The 14604-nt window shown below is 38.5% G+C and overlaps 1 protein-coding gene across 1 annotated transcript in view; it reads right to left on the reverse strand.

The window, feature by feature from the left end:
* Positions 1–662: 662 nt before the first annotated feature.
* The window catches only part of LOC126456636 (uncharacterized), a 160744-nt gene continuing 146802 nt past the window's right edge, over positions 663–14604 (reverse strand). Inside the window, exon 5 of the mRNA XM_050092383.1 lies at positions 663–1655. Within this exon, the coding sequence (XP_049948340.1) occupies positions 1567–1655 (89 nt within the window). The 3' untranslated portion in view covers positions 663–1566. The remainder of the gene's footprint in view (positions 1656–14604) is intronic.

Genomic DNA, 14604 nt, shown 5'->3' on the forward strand with positions numbered 1-14604 from the left:
CCTCAGTTTTATACATGTGTAACAAGTATGGTGTAACCAGACAGCTGGTATCACATAAGTTTCATTTCTTTCTAGATGCTGTTAATCATTAGTGTAAGTGTAATGATAGAAGACGTTAGCGATAAATTATACAGTCAACAGTCAAATTAAATCTAAAAGATTTGTTTGAAGATTAGTAAAATACGTTTGTTATTACATTATGTGTGCTAATATACTGAAGAGGTATACGTCAAGCCCAGTCATAGTACGTCGAATGCTATGCTTCGAAAAACCAGACGTATGTATATTAGAATGCTGATCAGTTTTTGTAAATATTTTAACTCGTGAGGTACATCAGTGTAATTAACCCACTACATGTGAACATTTAACAATTTTACTGCTCATTGTCAGTATATATGAAGTAACAGCTTATATAGGAGACAATACTGTTCAAAAAATCGTCTACTCAATATCACAGCCATATTAGAACTGCATGTGCTTGACAACTTGTTTGCCAGTAAGTGAGTAGCAATACGGTAAACTGCTGTCACCTGTAAAAGCTACAATTGATTGGGCAATAGTTTTAAGTAAAATCAGTTTCAAATTCTTACAACCTTTTATTATCATGAACTGACAAATTTAGGGAATCTTATAATTTACACAAGTTCTAAATACAAGCCAATTACAAAAGAAATATTCAAGACCAACACAAGTTGCATTGGAACATGTTCACCGTTTGTCTTTTGTTTTCTGAAACCCACAATATTAACAAGTAGGTATCATGTGCACCAAAAACGAGGATTAAACCCGGACGGGAGTAGCCTTTATTGTATTACCTTAGGAGGAGTAACATATACTTTTAAAATAAGTATGACAATGAACTACTACCCAACACAGTTGTCTAATACATCTTAGTAACTAGTATGTCAAATATACAAGACGAATATATATACTCTAATATACATTGTAATTATATACATGTAAGTATCTTAGCGGACAATCCATTAAACGCTATTATTTATCCGACAAGACTGTTATTGAGCATTTTCCGAGACCTTTTCTTCCTCTGCAGATTACTTCCGTGAAGTGAAATGAAGTGAAACTCTTACCCAATCTCAAAACATCGCTTTTATAAACACAATTTTGCAACTGGCAGTAAACTTCGCAGGGTCATTGTCTGTAAAATCTAAATTGCCACACTATTGGAAGCCCGCATCTAAAAAAAATTACTGGATATTTTGTTATTTCCTGTATAACTCTAGCCAAAGTATTTTTGTGTTTGCATCGCTCGTCCACAAATTTTACAAAACGAATTGTTGTCTTCGCTATCGTTTTCTTCTAGGTTTATTTCCAAATTTTTTTCTTCGCATCAAAATGCTATACAAACTGCTTACCAGCTGTTTACGGTTAGAACATATTTTATCTATACAGATTTGTTTTTTTTTTTGTTTAGTCACTATAGTTTAGCTGACTCAGTCAGCTGCAGTTGAGTCCAGTTGTCACCTCTGGAGCTACACACTCGGAGGTTTCCCTCGCGCAGCCATGGCCGACCAATCGCAGTACCGGAAATGCTCAGTGCCGCGCGCGCTACCTGGTGGCCACCGCGGCAACGAAGACGCAGCCAAGGACGCTGAGGGTGGTTTCTGATGAGCTGGAAGCAGCTCTGCTCGCCGCATCTGCAAAAGTAACCACAGTAACATGTAGTGATCGATACCATCACCGTTGCTACATCTAGAATTCTCAACATGGAAGACAGGTGAACTTCCATTAATAAAATTATAAACAGCCGACCAGTTGCAATGGATAAAGAAATTCTGTACCTAGGTTTCGACAAATATAAATTTGTCTTCTTCAGAAGGTAGCAATTTTACATTACTAAGGACGATACAGATAGCCGTGCCGTAGATGCAACCACAACGGAGGGATATCTGTTGCGAGGCCAGACAAACGTGTGTTTCCTGAAGAGGGGCAGCAGCCTTTTCAGTAGTTGCAGGGACAACAGTCTGGATGATTGACTGATCTAGCCCTGTAACACTAACCAAAACGGTCATGCTATTGTGGTACTGCGAACGGCTGAAAGCAAGGGGAAACTACAGCCGTAATTTTTCCCGAGGGCATGCAGCTTTACTGTATGATTAAATGGTGATCGCATCCTCTTGAGTAAAATATTCCGGAGGTAAAATAGTCCCCCATTCGGAACTCCGGGCGGGGAATACCCAGGAGGACGTCCATGTGACATGTGACGTAGCATGTGAAAGTTGCTGGATTTGGACGGGTTACTCCTGTAACTGAAATATCAGATATGAGGATGGTTCTGAATGAACCGAAACCGGTCATATAAATAAAAAATTTGCAATCAAGACGGATTTCAAGTAACATTATAAAATCACTGATTGCTGTTATCCCATAAGACATTATGTCTGTTATTGCAAATATTTTATATTTACGTGACAAACCCTAATTCTAGGGCTATATTTTATTTTTGACACATGGATCTATGCCGACAATTGTAAAAACGGTGATGGTACATTAGTCCTTACTAATGTAAAATTGCTACCCTCTGAAGAAAACAAATTTATATTTGTCGAAACCTAGGTAAAGAATTTCTTTATCCATTGCAACTGGTCGGCTGTTTATAATTTTATCACGTGAATCCGTTGCTGTTGTGCAGCTATGTTTAAAATATTGAATTTACATTCTGAACCTTATGTTTAAGAATCTTTTTTAGAAGCAACTGCTTAGTTCACAAACGAGAATTAGGAATAAATTTTTGTAATTCAGCGCATTAGATGAGGAGGAGTGAAAATGAAGGTTACTAGGTTGCTTGTATCTACTGTGTGTCTGGCGAGAATTGTCTCTAAACGTGTAAACAGTAGATAATTATTACTGTCGACACTATTACACCTGTAGCAACTTAAGTTATTTAATTCATTCCTTTAGTGGTTTTGGCAGTTGCAGCACCCACCTACGGAATGTGCAGACTTACGTTATTTCTTAAAATTGACAATCGCAGTTTTTCGTGTTTTTCCATAAGAATGACTTCTGAAATAAGAGTACAATAATCGTAGTATTTGTATTTTACTGTGTTGCTTGTGAAGGACAAACTAACCTAAGTAGGCATCCTCCGTGGAAAGGTGTGAAAACGACCGATATCGGTAAACCGTAGTAAAATAGGTTTAGTTGGCACGTGGTGGTTGCCTGCTGCACTCTCTTCTACAGTAGTGTGCGACACTGTGCTCTTTTCACCATTACAGAAAAAAATTCATTCTGTCTAGTTGTTGCCTCATACATTTACAGCAGTGGATCATACTTAAACTAATCGATAGTACGGGAATAATACTTCTGTGCGATTGGATGTTTGCTAGTGAATTTCACCAGTCCCACTACAGAAGAAATTCAGTCAAGTAATTTATGATGCATATGGTATCCACCTGGGCAGGGTGTTCTTAGAAACTAAAGCAGCGTCGCTCGACAACTTTGTACAGCAGTCATACAACGACAGATTTAATAATTCGTGCTAAAACTGTTGCAACCCGTATCAAATTGCGATCCTGACTTCAGATTCTAGAAAACTCTTTGGTTCTAAGAAAATATGGTTGATATTTTTATCCGGTAGGATGCTCTCCGAATACACGAATAGATGTCAACAAAGCCAAATTACGCCACTACTCCTACAACATCCCAATATGTGCATCACAAACCTTCCTGTTTTCAGAGTGTTATAGAGAGCTGCTTGTGCTTATGTAGCAGGTGGAAACATTACATTAGTGACAGAACTCTTTCAGCGAACTTGTGAATGGTGAGCATTACCTCACAATATTCAGTGGTTGTCTAATAACGAAACTTTTGGAAAGTATCTTCACGCTCAGAATAGTCCCATTGCGCTACTCACGGTACGTGCAGAAACTGGCTGCCCTCTTGAGAAATGGACCAGTCCCAGATGAAACGTTATATGCGCTCCATTCAAAGAGAAAGTAAATTCAATTAACTAGGTTTTCTGGCAGTCTGACAAACGAGATTCATCGACAGAGTAGGAAATGTGATTTGTCTTCGCTAAAAGATGAGCATCACAAACAAAGTATTTGATAGGGACGATATGTCCTTCATTCTAGGAGTTTGGCTAGAAATCAAAACACCCTTGACCTAGTGTTCTGCGCCTAGTCACTGCTACAATTTTGAGCAAATATCATCAACAATGACGACCGAAGGTTTACTGCATAAGGTGTCCCCCTCGTTATGCCAATGGCATTGTCATAGAGGGCAGAGGGGCGAACGGAGGTTCAGGGCAACCACTTTATGGTGCGGTGGGAAAGTATCCAAGGAAGAATCGACAAGAGTTACATGTATGAAGATGTTGAAGTCAATGGAACTACCTTATTAAAAACACAGTGTGTATCCACAGGACACGTGGACTGTAACTGAAATAAAGGTGCACGATTAACTCTCCATGGGGACTGTAGATGAGTCCCGCATTCGTATCTCTGGGAGGAAACTACCGACAGTCAGAAAAACATTAAATAGTGACAGAAAGGGTAACTTTCTGCGAGTCAGAGCGTGAAATGTGAGAATGTGATATGGGAACTAGAAATTCAGAAAAGGGAAATCGTGAGGCTGAGTCTAGATATAGTGGAGATCAGTAAAATGAAATGGAAAGAAGAATTTATTGCCGCGTGAATACAGCATCAGGAAATGGTATAACTAGAGTAGGATTCTTTAAGAACAGTACGATAGGATGATTATGAAGTTAGTACAAGAAATGAGAGAGCGGAAAGTCTAATTGAGTTATGCAATAAATTTGAGCTTGTAACGGGGAATACTCCGTTCGAGAAATCACAAGAGGAGGAGATGTTCTTGGAAAAGACCGACAGAAACAGGAATATTTCACTCAGAAATCATCATGGTGAGACAGAGGTTCCTAAATCAGATACTAGACTTTAAGGCGTAATTCATTTAAAAGAGAAACGTTTTCAGTTCCTCTTTCTACCAAAGCAGAGTGACTCTCTTCTGTGCATGGTCATTACAAGATGGACCACATCCAAACTTTTATTACAATTGCCCATCATCATTTGCTCATTCAGTGTCGTTACAGGTTTCTCTGTCTCTGCTTGTGGTTCGAGCTAAGCTAAGATGCACAACAAATTTTATGTGTTTGATTACGACTGTTTTGCGAGAATTATTTAATCAAGTTACTTTAACCCTGGGTTCTATCATTGTTTATTATTACGAAGTTTAAGAAGTGCTTCTTTTATTGAACACTATCAGTTTTACTGATTTGTAAATTTTTACTCAGAATTCTGAAACTACTTGAGAATCTGTTTTCATACTCATTTTTCATTGTGTGTGTCCTTACTGTTTCAGATGTTGTAGTTACCGCGTGCAGCCAATATACCGCCCTTGAAAATCTGTAAAATTACATTATTTCACCAGGCGGTGTGCTCATCGAGAATTGGTACTTAACGGCAATAAATCTGTATATAACGCATTGGTGTACATTGTGGGGTATCAAAGTTTTCACCGAACCCAATGTGTAAAGTAAGTACAAATGATAATTAATGTTAATAATAAGTACATTAACAGCCAGTTTCACTCATAAAGAATTAGCGTGTATGGTGGAAAGTGTATGTCTCTACCATCGAACAGAGAGGAGAACTGAGTTTCGGGTGCCCACTGCAGCAGCCTTCCCTACGATACTGGGATGGAGGAGTGGAGGAATCGGTGCGCCAAGGCTTCGGAATCCCATGTCGTCATGAATATGGTCAAATCAAAATATCACAATCGCCTTCGTGTTATATCACTGAATTCTATTTTGATTATCAAGAGCACGTTAAAAAGATAGAATAGAAATAAATGATCCTGAGTTTCTGTCAAATGTACTAAGACTTACTAGAAGCAGCAAATCATACTCATTCAGGAGTAAAGATGATAGTGATGCAAAGGCAGCAACTTCAACTTTGGGGCACTTCACCATCCTTTAACCTTTTTAATTGACAGTTTCGACGATGATGATGAATAAATTGCTTTTGTGTTTTTTTCTTCGTTTACTTTAAAGAACATTGCGAACTGTTATATATAGGAACAAAAATCTCAAATAATAAAAGTATACATAAATATACTTGTGTTTCAGTTCGTCAGTTCTATCAAATTATTTCAGCGACGTCTAGAGATTTTTCACCCTGAATCTAGCGACAGTTGGTTAGTTTTTATGGCAACATTGCTTCCGGCAGCTAGAGAAGAACTAGAGTAATATGTTACGTGATTTCCGTCGTAGCGTAATGTCTCGTGATTCTTCTTTAACATCCGTAATCATAAACGCTGTCTGATAACACACACATAAAATAAATCGTGTATAGTCGAGTATTGTTACTATCCTTCATCAACGTTTTTTGTCTGGGATGAGTGTGAGAATATATATGATCATACTTATTGCCTGTGTAATAAGTGAAGACACCGCGAATGCAGGAGCTTGTTCATCGATGAATATGGTGTTCGTCTAGCTGAAAATGAGTAACTTTATTGGCTGACAGCTATTTCGTTGAACAGAATAAGCACCAGTTTTAGGTAATATCCTTGTTAAGCTCAGAGCAAAAATTCATTAAAGCAGTAGCTTAGTACCGAGAACGAACAGAGCTTTACATTTATTTGATAACACAGTATGAAGCTCAAAATATTCAAAGTTTTAAGTAGTCTGCTAGTATTAACCATCGGCTTTAATTTGAGGAGGATTTTCTAAACATGTGTGTCTGGAACACAGCACTGTGTGGCAGTGAACCATGGACTGTGAGAAACCGGAATAGGAGAGAATCATAGCCTTTGACAAGTGTTGCTACAGTAGTTCAAATGGTTCAAATGGCTCTGATCACTATGGGACTTAACATTGAGGTCATCAGCCCCCAGAACTTAGAACTACTTAAACCTAACTAGCCTAAGGACATCACACACATTTATGCCCGAGGCAGGATTCGAACATGCGACCGTAGCGGTCGCGCGGTTACTGAGTGATGCACCTAGAACCGCTAAGCCACACCGGCCGGCTGCTAGAGTAGGAAGCTGACAATATGGACTCATAAGAAAACGAATGAAGAACCACTCTGCAGATCCCGGGAAGAAAGGCACTTAAGGAAGACATTGTCAAGACGAACCGACATACGTATAACCCGTATGACAACGGTATGTATAGATATCCTCGAGATAATAAGTGGAATTTTTATGAGGATGGATGTAGTTCAATGGCCTTGTATTTTAATTCTTAACAGTATTTTCGCATAAATCAGTACCACGATCTTGATAAGTAACCGAAGACGGGGTGTGCAAGTGCTGCTCTGAGATGAGTTTGGCACAAAAGAGGAATTCGTGGTGGGCCACAACCAATCCAGAAGTAGGTTGGTAACTTAAGGAAAAAGGTATACATTGTTCTACAATTCTTTCTTTTAAAATTACAAATATAAGTGTTGCATGTTGTTTCCATATAACCGGACACCGTTTATGAGTGAGTTCCTTCAGGATAACGACATCGCTCGACTAGAGTGGCCAGCATGTTCTCCAGACATGAACCCCATCGAACAAGCCTGGGATAGATTTAAAAGGGCTGTTTATGGACTACGTGACCCACCAACCACTCTGAGGGATCTATGCCGAATCGCCGTTGAGGAGTGGGACAATCTGGATCAACAGTTCCTTGATGAACTTGTCCACTGTATGCAACGAATACAGGCATGCATCAATGCAAGACGACGTGCTACTGGGTATTTGAGGTACTGGTGTGCACAGCAGTCTGGACTAGTATTTCTGAAGGTTTCGCTGAATGTTGGTACAACATACAACGTGTGGTTTTCACGAGCAATAAAAAAGACGGAAATGATATTTATGTTGATCTCTATTCCAGTTTTCTTTACTGGTTCCGGAACTCTCGGAACCGAGGTGATGTAAAACTTTTTTGATGTGTGTATTAATGGAGTTAGAATGTGGACAAAACGAATTAAAAATAGAGCTAGAAGGAAAGGTAGAACAGGAGCAAAAAGAATTAAAGAAATGGCAAACATTGCTGATAAAATAGACGCAACAAAAAATTAGTTGCAAAAATGAATCGAAAGTTTAAACTTTTAGAGACCAGGATTGACGTAGGCTTACAAATTCTTCAGTGACGTCAAACATCGATACTCTGTTCCATTTACATGTACTATACCTGAACGAGAAGTTTATAGACTCGCATAATTTATTCTAGACAACATACTCTAATGACAGTTCGTACCTTAAGCGGGAGAATGGATAGAATGAGGCAAAGGATATTCATGTAATGGTATTTTAGTCTGTGTTCGGTCTCGTTCAGCCTCTGGTCAGTCCGAGGATTTTTATATGTCACTTATCACTCTTTCACTTTTGGCAGGATTTGCTTTTACGAAGATCGTGTTTCTCTGCAATAAAATATAAGTTCATTATTGATTGACTGAGTAGATCAGCTCAAGGTGCAGAAGGACAGTGAATATCGCCTCTATTTTAGGGTCGCGCTTAGTAAGGCATCATGGTTTTCAACGAAACTTTGCAGTCGTGACAACTTTTCTTTGTCATTATATCATACTGCACCCGTGTGAAGAGTTCTCAAGAGAAGGCACTAAGGATCTACATAAAATTAGAAATATCGGCAAGACGCAACATTAGTCATAAAAGGAGTTCACCTGTAGTCTAAGCACAGAAACCTGCAAGTGATAAAACCATTTCTCCTTAAATAAGGGCACACAAAATATTATTGTTTCTGCTGAGAAGATAAGCTATCCTATGTATTACGAGAGACCGATTTCCACATAGGTCGCACCACCTTAAGGATTTTTAGCTCCATGGTACAAATGCGAACTAAAGCCGAACCCTTGCAGTTTCATCATGCAGTCAACTGGAAAAGCAAGAATTATTGTTGTAGGCAGTTCCCCGGGCGTTCGGAGCCATTCCAGACATAGCTGAATTTATAATTCGCATAGTAAACCGTACTGTAAATGTCATTAGTCTATCCTTTCGGTATTTCGCCTTTCAGTCAGAAGCCTGTGCACGCTCCCTCCAGTAGTTCATGAATTGTGTCTTAATTTATTAACCAGTCCCTTATATTGCAATAATACTAAAATGCGAAAGGTGGATTAATCGCCGTAGTGGTTGAGCATGGTCCAGCTGGAACTGGTATGCTCTCTGTACCTCAGATAGTTGAAAACACGATTCTACACACTGACGCGGAAGTAAGTCATTGACACAACTTGTAATTTTTCGCATAGAACGTAGTGTCAGAAGAACGAGCTGAATATGTTAGGAATGTTTACGATCCCACAAACGACTGAGTTTACAGTCTGAAGAACTGGCACTTTAAACGAAAGCAAAAAGCAAATAAATCGATTAAGGTGTAAGTAGGCTGTTTATGTTTTCTCTATGTAAGTAGGCTGTTTATGTTTTCTTATTGGCAACGTTACGTAGCGCTCAATATGAAAATCACTGGCTGTGCTGTGTGCAGTCTGTGGCTAGTTTACATTGTTGTCTGCCATTGTAGTGTTGGGCAGCGGCAGCTGGATGTGAGCAGCGCGTAGCGTTGCGCAGTTGGAGGTGAGCCGCCAGCAGTGGTGGATGTGGGGAGAGAGATGGCGGAGGTTTGTAATTTGTCATGAACTGCTATATTTATATATGATGATATCAAGGTAAATACATTGTTCGTTCTCTATTAATATCTTTCATTTGCTAACTATCCCTATCAGTAGTTAGTGCCTTCCATAGTTTGAATCTTTTATTTAGCTGGCAGTAGTGGCGCTCGCTGTATTGCAGTAGCTTGAGCAGCGAAGATTTTTGTGAGGTAAGTGATTTGTGAAAGGTATAGTTTAATGTTAGTCAGGGCCATTCTTTTGTAGGGAATTTTGAAAGTCAGATTGCGTTGCGCTAACAAAATATTGTGTGTCAGTTTAAGCACAGTCATGTATAATTGATCAAAGGGGACGTTTCATCATTATGATGCTTTGTTTTACTCGATCTTGTGTGGCTTGAGACCAATATGCTGAGAGGAAGGCATGGTAAAACTCTCCTTCACTGTGGCAATCGTGAATTACCGATCGCATTCTTACAGCTGGTTCATTCTCCAAGTAGCCACACATAAATTCTAATCTGTGCTCTAATGACCAGTTGGGAGGAAAACAATGAGAGAATTGATGGAGCCATGCTTGTGGATGAATGTCGTTGGCAGAATTCTTAAATGTTTTGAATTTACGTGTAGTAATGAACAGCTTATAGTCAAAGTCATCATGTCGGCGAGTCGCATATCGGTCATTGTTATGTCGTTTCGGCGGTTCCATTTCAAAATTCGGTGCACCTTGCCAACTTCTTTCATAACTTCCGAAATGCCCTGTGTTATTATTTTGTGGCTGTTCCGTATTTCTGTGTCCCTCTTCCCGTATTGGGGCGCGAGTTGCCTCTGAAATACGTAATTTTTGTATTACCTGAGTCAGCTGATCTTGTACTTCCCGGATTTCTCTTTGGTGTTGCGTATTAATTTGATTCTGATTTTGTTTGAATTTCCTAATTTGTTCGCACTCTTCTGTGTCATTAAAGACTACCGGTTTTGTGTCATTCAGATCATCATCTACCTTTGTAGAGAAGTTAGTGACCTTATCCGAAAGTTCGGCTACTTTCTCCGATAGTGAACACATTTCCTCAGCGTGTTTTTCTGAACCAAGTTTCAGAGTGTCCATTTGTGTTGAAATCGTATCTACTGTGTCCTTTAAGTTTTCTTGAGTTTTTGCAAGTTGCGTAACCGAATCGGTAGATGCAACCGAGTCAATTTTAGCTTGCAAGGTGTTGTGATTTTCATGAACAATGGTTTGCAGTTCTTTTATGGCTGCTTCGTGATTCTGTAATACATTTTCATGCCGCGAAAAAATGGGTTGAAAATGCTGACAAATTTGTGTTTTTATGTCATTACAGACTTTTTGACATTTCGATTCAATGTTATGTAACTCACTAGTTAAATCTTCACGTGTTTGTTCAAGTGTGGTGTCAAACTTTTGAAGATTTTGTCCCATTGCGTCTAACTGTTGCTGTGTTTGTCTCTGGTGTTGTTCCATTGTGTCTAACTTTTGAAGATTTTGTTCCACTGTGTCTAACTTTTGCTGTGTTTGTCTCTGATTTTGTTCCATTGTGTCTAACTTTTCAAGCTTTTGTCCCATTTGTTGCACTAATTGTAATAACAATGCACTGGTGTCTGAAACATGTTCCTCAGTGCTTCTCGGCAGTGAATTTGCACCGGCAACATTCACATTTTGACAAGCGGAAAATGTGTCTTGACTCATTTGAGAAAACGGTGAGAACCCAAAACCTGAGTCTGTAGTATTTGCAATATTGTGTTCTGTCATTCCCGATTCCTGAGGCGAGCTGTTGCCGACCAATCGATCGATAACGCTTCCCTGTTCACTACCTGTTTCACTGTCTACACCATTGTTTGCCGCCCGCTCCATTTCCCTATGCGCAATTACCAAATTACTACTTTGAACATTAGTTAATTCATTACCCAGTGGTGCTGGCAAGCTACGCTCGTCGTCACTATCATTTCTCAATTTACTTTGGAGCCTAGTGTTACGTTTTTCACACGCCATAATTGTCACAATATTTCACACGAAAACACAGAAAAGCACAATTTGAAGTGCAAAAATAGTAGAACACATTAACATAGCACTGAAAATAATATCTAGTTAATTGCAAGCGTAGCTGCGAAATACTTGGTGCAAATCTATATGCATGCCACAACTGTTTTACTGTACAACAATGAAAGGCTACAACTACAAAGGGGATTCTCTCTACAATTACGCGCTAGCAATAAACAAAAGCTACACTAAGTACACAAACTACAAGAAAAAATCAGAAGATTCCAGTGAGGCTGTGCTGTGTGCAGTCTGTGGCTAGTTTGCATTGTTGTCTGCCATTGTAGTGTTGGGCAGCGGCAGCTGGATGTAAACAGCGCGTAGCGTTGCGCAGTTGGAGGTGAGCCGCCAGCAGTGGTGGATGTGGGGAGAGAGATGGCGGAGATTTGTAATTTGTCATGAACTGCTATATTTATATATGATGATATCAAGGTAAATACATTGTTTGTTCTCTATTAATATCTCTCATTTGCTTTTGTGATATAGCTACAATGAGACTGCATTTTCCGTAGCACAACAATACGTTAGAGCACAGTAATTTCTTCATCACAACAATAAGCGTAATAACTAAGATATCTATACGCAAAGCATTTCACTTTTGTTTATCATGAGGTAAGTACATTGGCTTCTGCAGAACTTAGCTTTTGGAGGACGATAACTACGACACTTCCACAGAGATTATCTTACAACAAGATGCACATTTAGCGCTGCAGGACACGCATTTCAGTGATTAATGTTGTACTTAAAACATTTATTTTTAAAGATTTTTGAATTACAAAGAAAGTTTTCCATGATACATTTCATTCCATTGCTGTAATCTGTAACACCTGAGGGTATAATTACATTAATCCTCAGGGGGGTACACGCTTACTTTGTGTACCATGTGTGTGGCAACCACAAGGAACCCTAGCTAATATGGTATTTGCTTATACAACTTTACACATCGGTGCCATATTTCTCTAACACACAAATTACACAGCTATCTAAACTTTTTTTTACTATATCAGTGACAGATGTTTACGTAATTACACAGTTGGATAACTTCACACTTATGAAACTGTATTTTGTCTGTACTTTGTAAACTGTTCATATTTTTTCGGAATCATTGTGATACTATGAGAGCTTTGAATAATATATTTGGTATGGATTCATGATTTTTAAAGTACGTTTGAGGCAGATGACACTTTTGACATGAGCAGAGAATTTTTTTAAATATTGGAGGAAGCTACGACGATTTTGAGATTTGACTGAGGTGTTATGATGTTATTTTTACGACGACGACGATGATGTGTATTATGCTGTTGAGGTATGTTTATGATCAATAAGCTGATGCTATATGAGGAATTTGGTTATGCTATGTATTTATTATGATGAAATATTGAAGTGACGTCGCAAGATTGACGTGTCGACGAATATATATATATATATGTGTGTAATAAGGTAAGGAGTAATGAATAGTGGGTAGGGACTCTTGACTTGTGAAAAAGGATGTTGGAAACCAAGAATCGTACTTTAAGAGTTATGAAATGTGTGTAAATGCGTGAATGTATCACAATGCCGGCGAAAATTTTTTGGACAACGTTATATTCATAGGATTTTCTTTCTACAGATTTGCAACGCTAATTCTTGACCTGTGAAATATTTTTATGTGAGACTGTCACTGTAGCGGAAACTGCTGTCGTAAATTTTTCCTTAAGAAAGTTAAGTGACCACCTGCACGTAATGCGTCGCGGGCACCCACCTGGGCGACAGCCGCCCGAAAAAAAAAAAAAAAAAAGCCATTAGCCTTTCAGCGGCACAGGTAGAAAAAAAAAGGGAGGCCATTATCCTGGCTATTGACGTTCCTTTGTAGAAAGCATCGCAAAAACGACACGGTCGAACTTGAAAACATATGATTTCACTGGATGCCTAATGAAATGACGAGAAATATTTTTATGTCTATACACCTGATTATGACTACTGTCTCTCCAGTTGAGAGATTTTTCTACTAACTTATGAAATGCCACATGGCTATTGAACGATGTTCTTATGCTTTGCTGTGTACATAGTTGCTTATTTCATTTGATATCTAGTTTCTAGCTGCACTGCTGCATTGGTTCAAATAAAATTTTATAGATGTACTAATATAAATATTTTCTGTCTACAGATCCAGTAAATAATAGTTTTGTGATATATTTCAAAAACATGAGGGAGCACAAAAAGATATTTCCCTTCACAGGAACTGCATACATAATTTTCTTTACAATATTTGGTAATTTATTTCACAGAGTAAGTTACCGTGATGCATCACCTTAGTGTTAAGATGTGACATAGGTATTAGACATGGCCATTTTTAGTGTAATATTTTTTCTGCTTGAGCTTTGTCATGTTTAGGTATATCATTTTCTGCTGCTGTTTGCCAGGCATAGTGTTGCTGAATTTTAATTTGTGTTACTCTGCTAAGCCAGATTTTTTTTTTTTTTTTTTTTTTTTTGCGCATTGCCTCATATTAGTTGTAATGTTGAATTGCTTGGTAATTTAGATTTACTGTAGCTTGCTTTGCAACTTTCCATTTTTTTGTCATTGCTGTTTGTGTTAATTGTTTTGTGCTGCTGCATTGCCTCGTCCCTTAGTTTAATATCTGAGCTCAGTAGATTTAAGTTAGCTTATGAGGGGGTAGACTATATAAGAACCTAACTATGGAGAATAGGGAAATAATGCTTTGAAAGTTATATGAAAACGATTTGGGCCTAAATGAGTATTGTACAATGAGCCATATTTATTTTGAAAGAAATATGGTTAGAATACAGAAAAGAGGTACAGATAGGACTTTTTGGGAATAATGATGAACGAAGGGAGATCTCCAAGAACAAAAAAGGTTTTGTTCGCAAAATACTGCAGTACCAAATGTTGCACTGAAAACAAACCCTGTCCTTTTCTCCTGTGTTATTCTGGTATGTGTATATGTACCCTTGTGTATTTGTCTTTTTCC

This window comes from Schistocerca serialis, chromosome 1 (genome assembly GCF_023864345.2).
Source record: "Schistocerca serialis cubense isolate TAMUIC-IGC-003099 chromosome 1, iqSchSeri2.2, whole genome shotgun sequence".
Lineage (NCBI taxonomy): Eukaryota > Metazoa > Arthropoda > Insecta > Orthoptera > Acrididae > Schistocerca > Schistocerca serialis.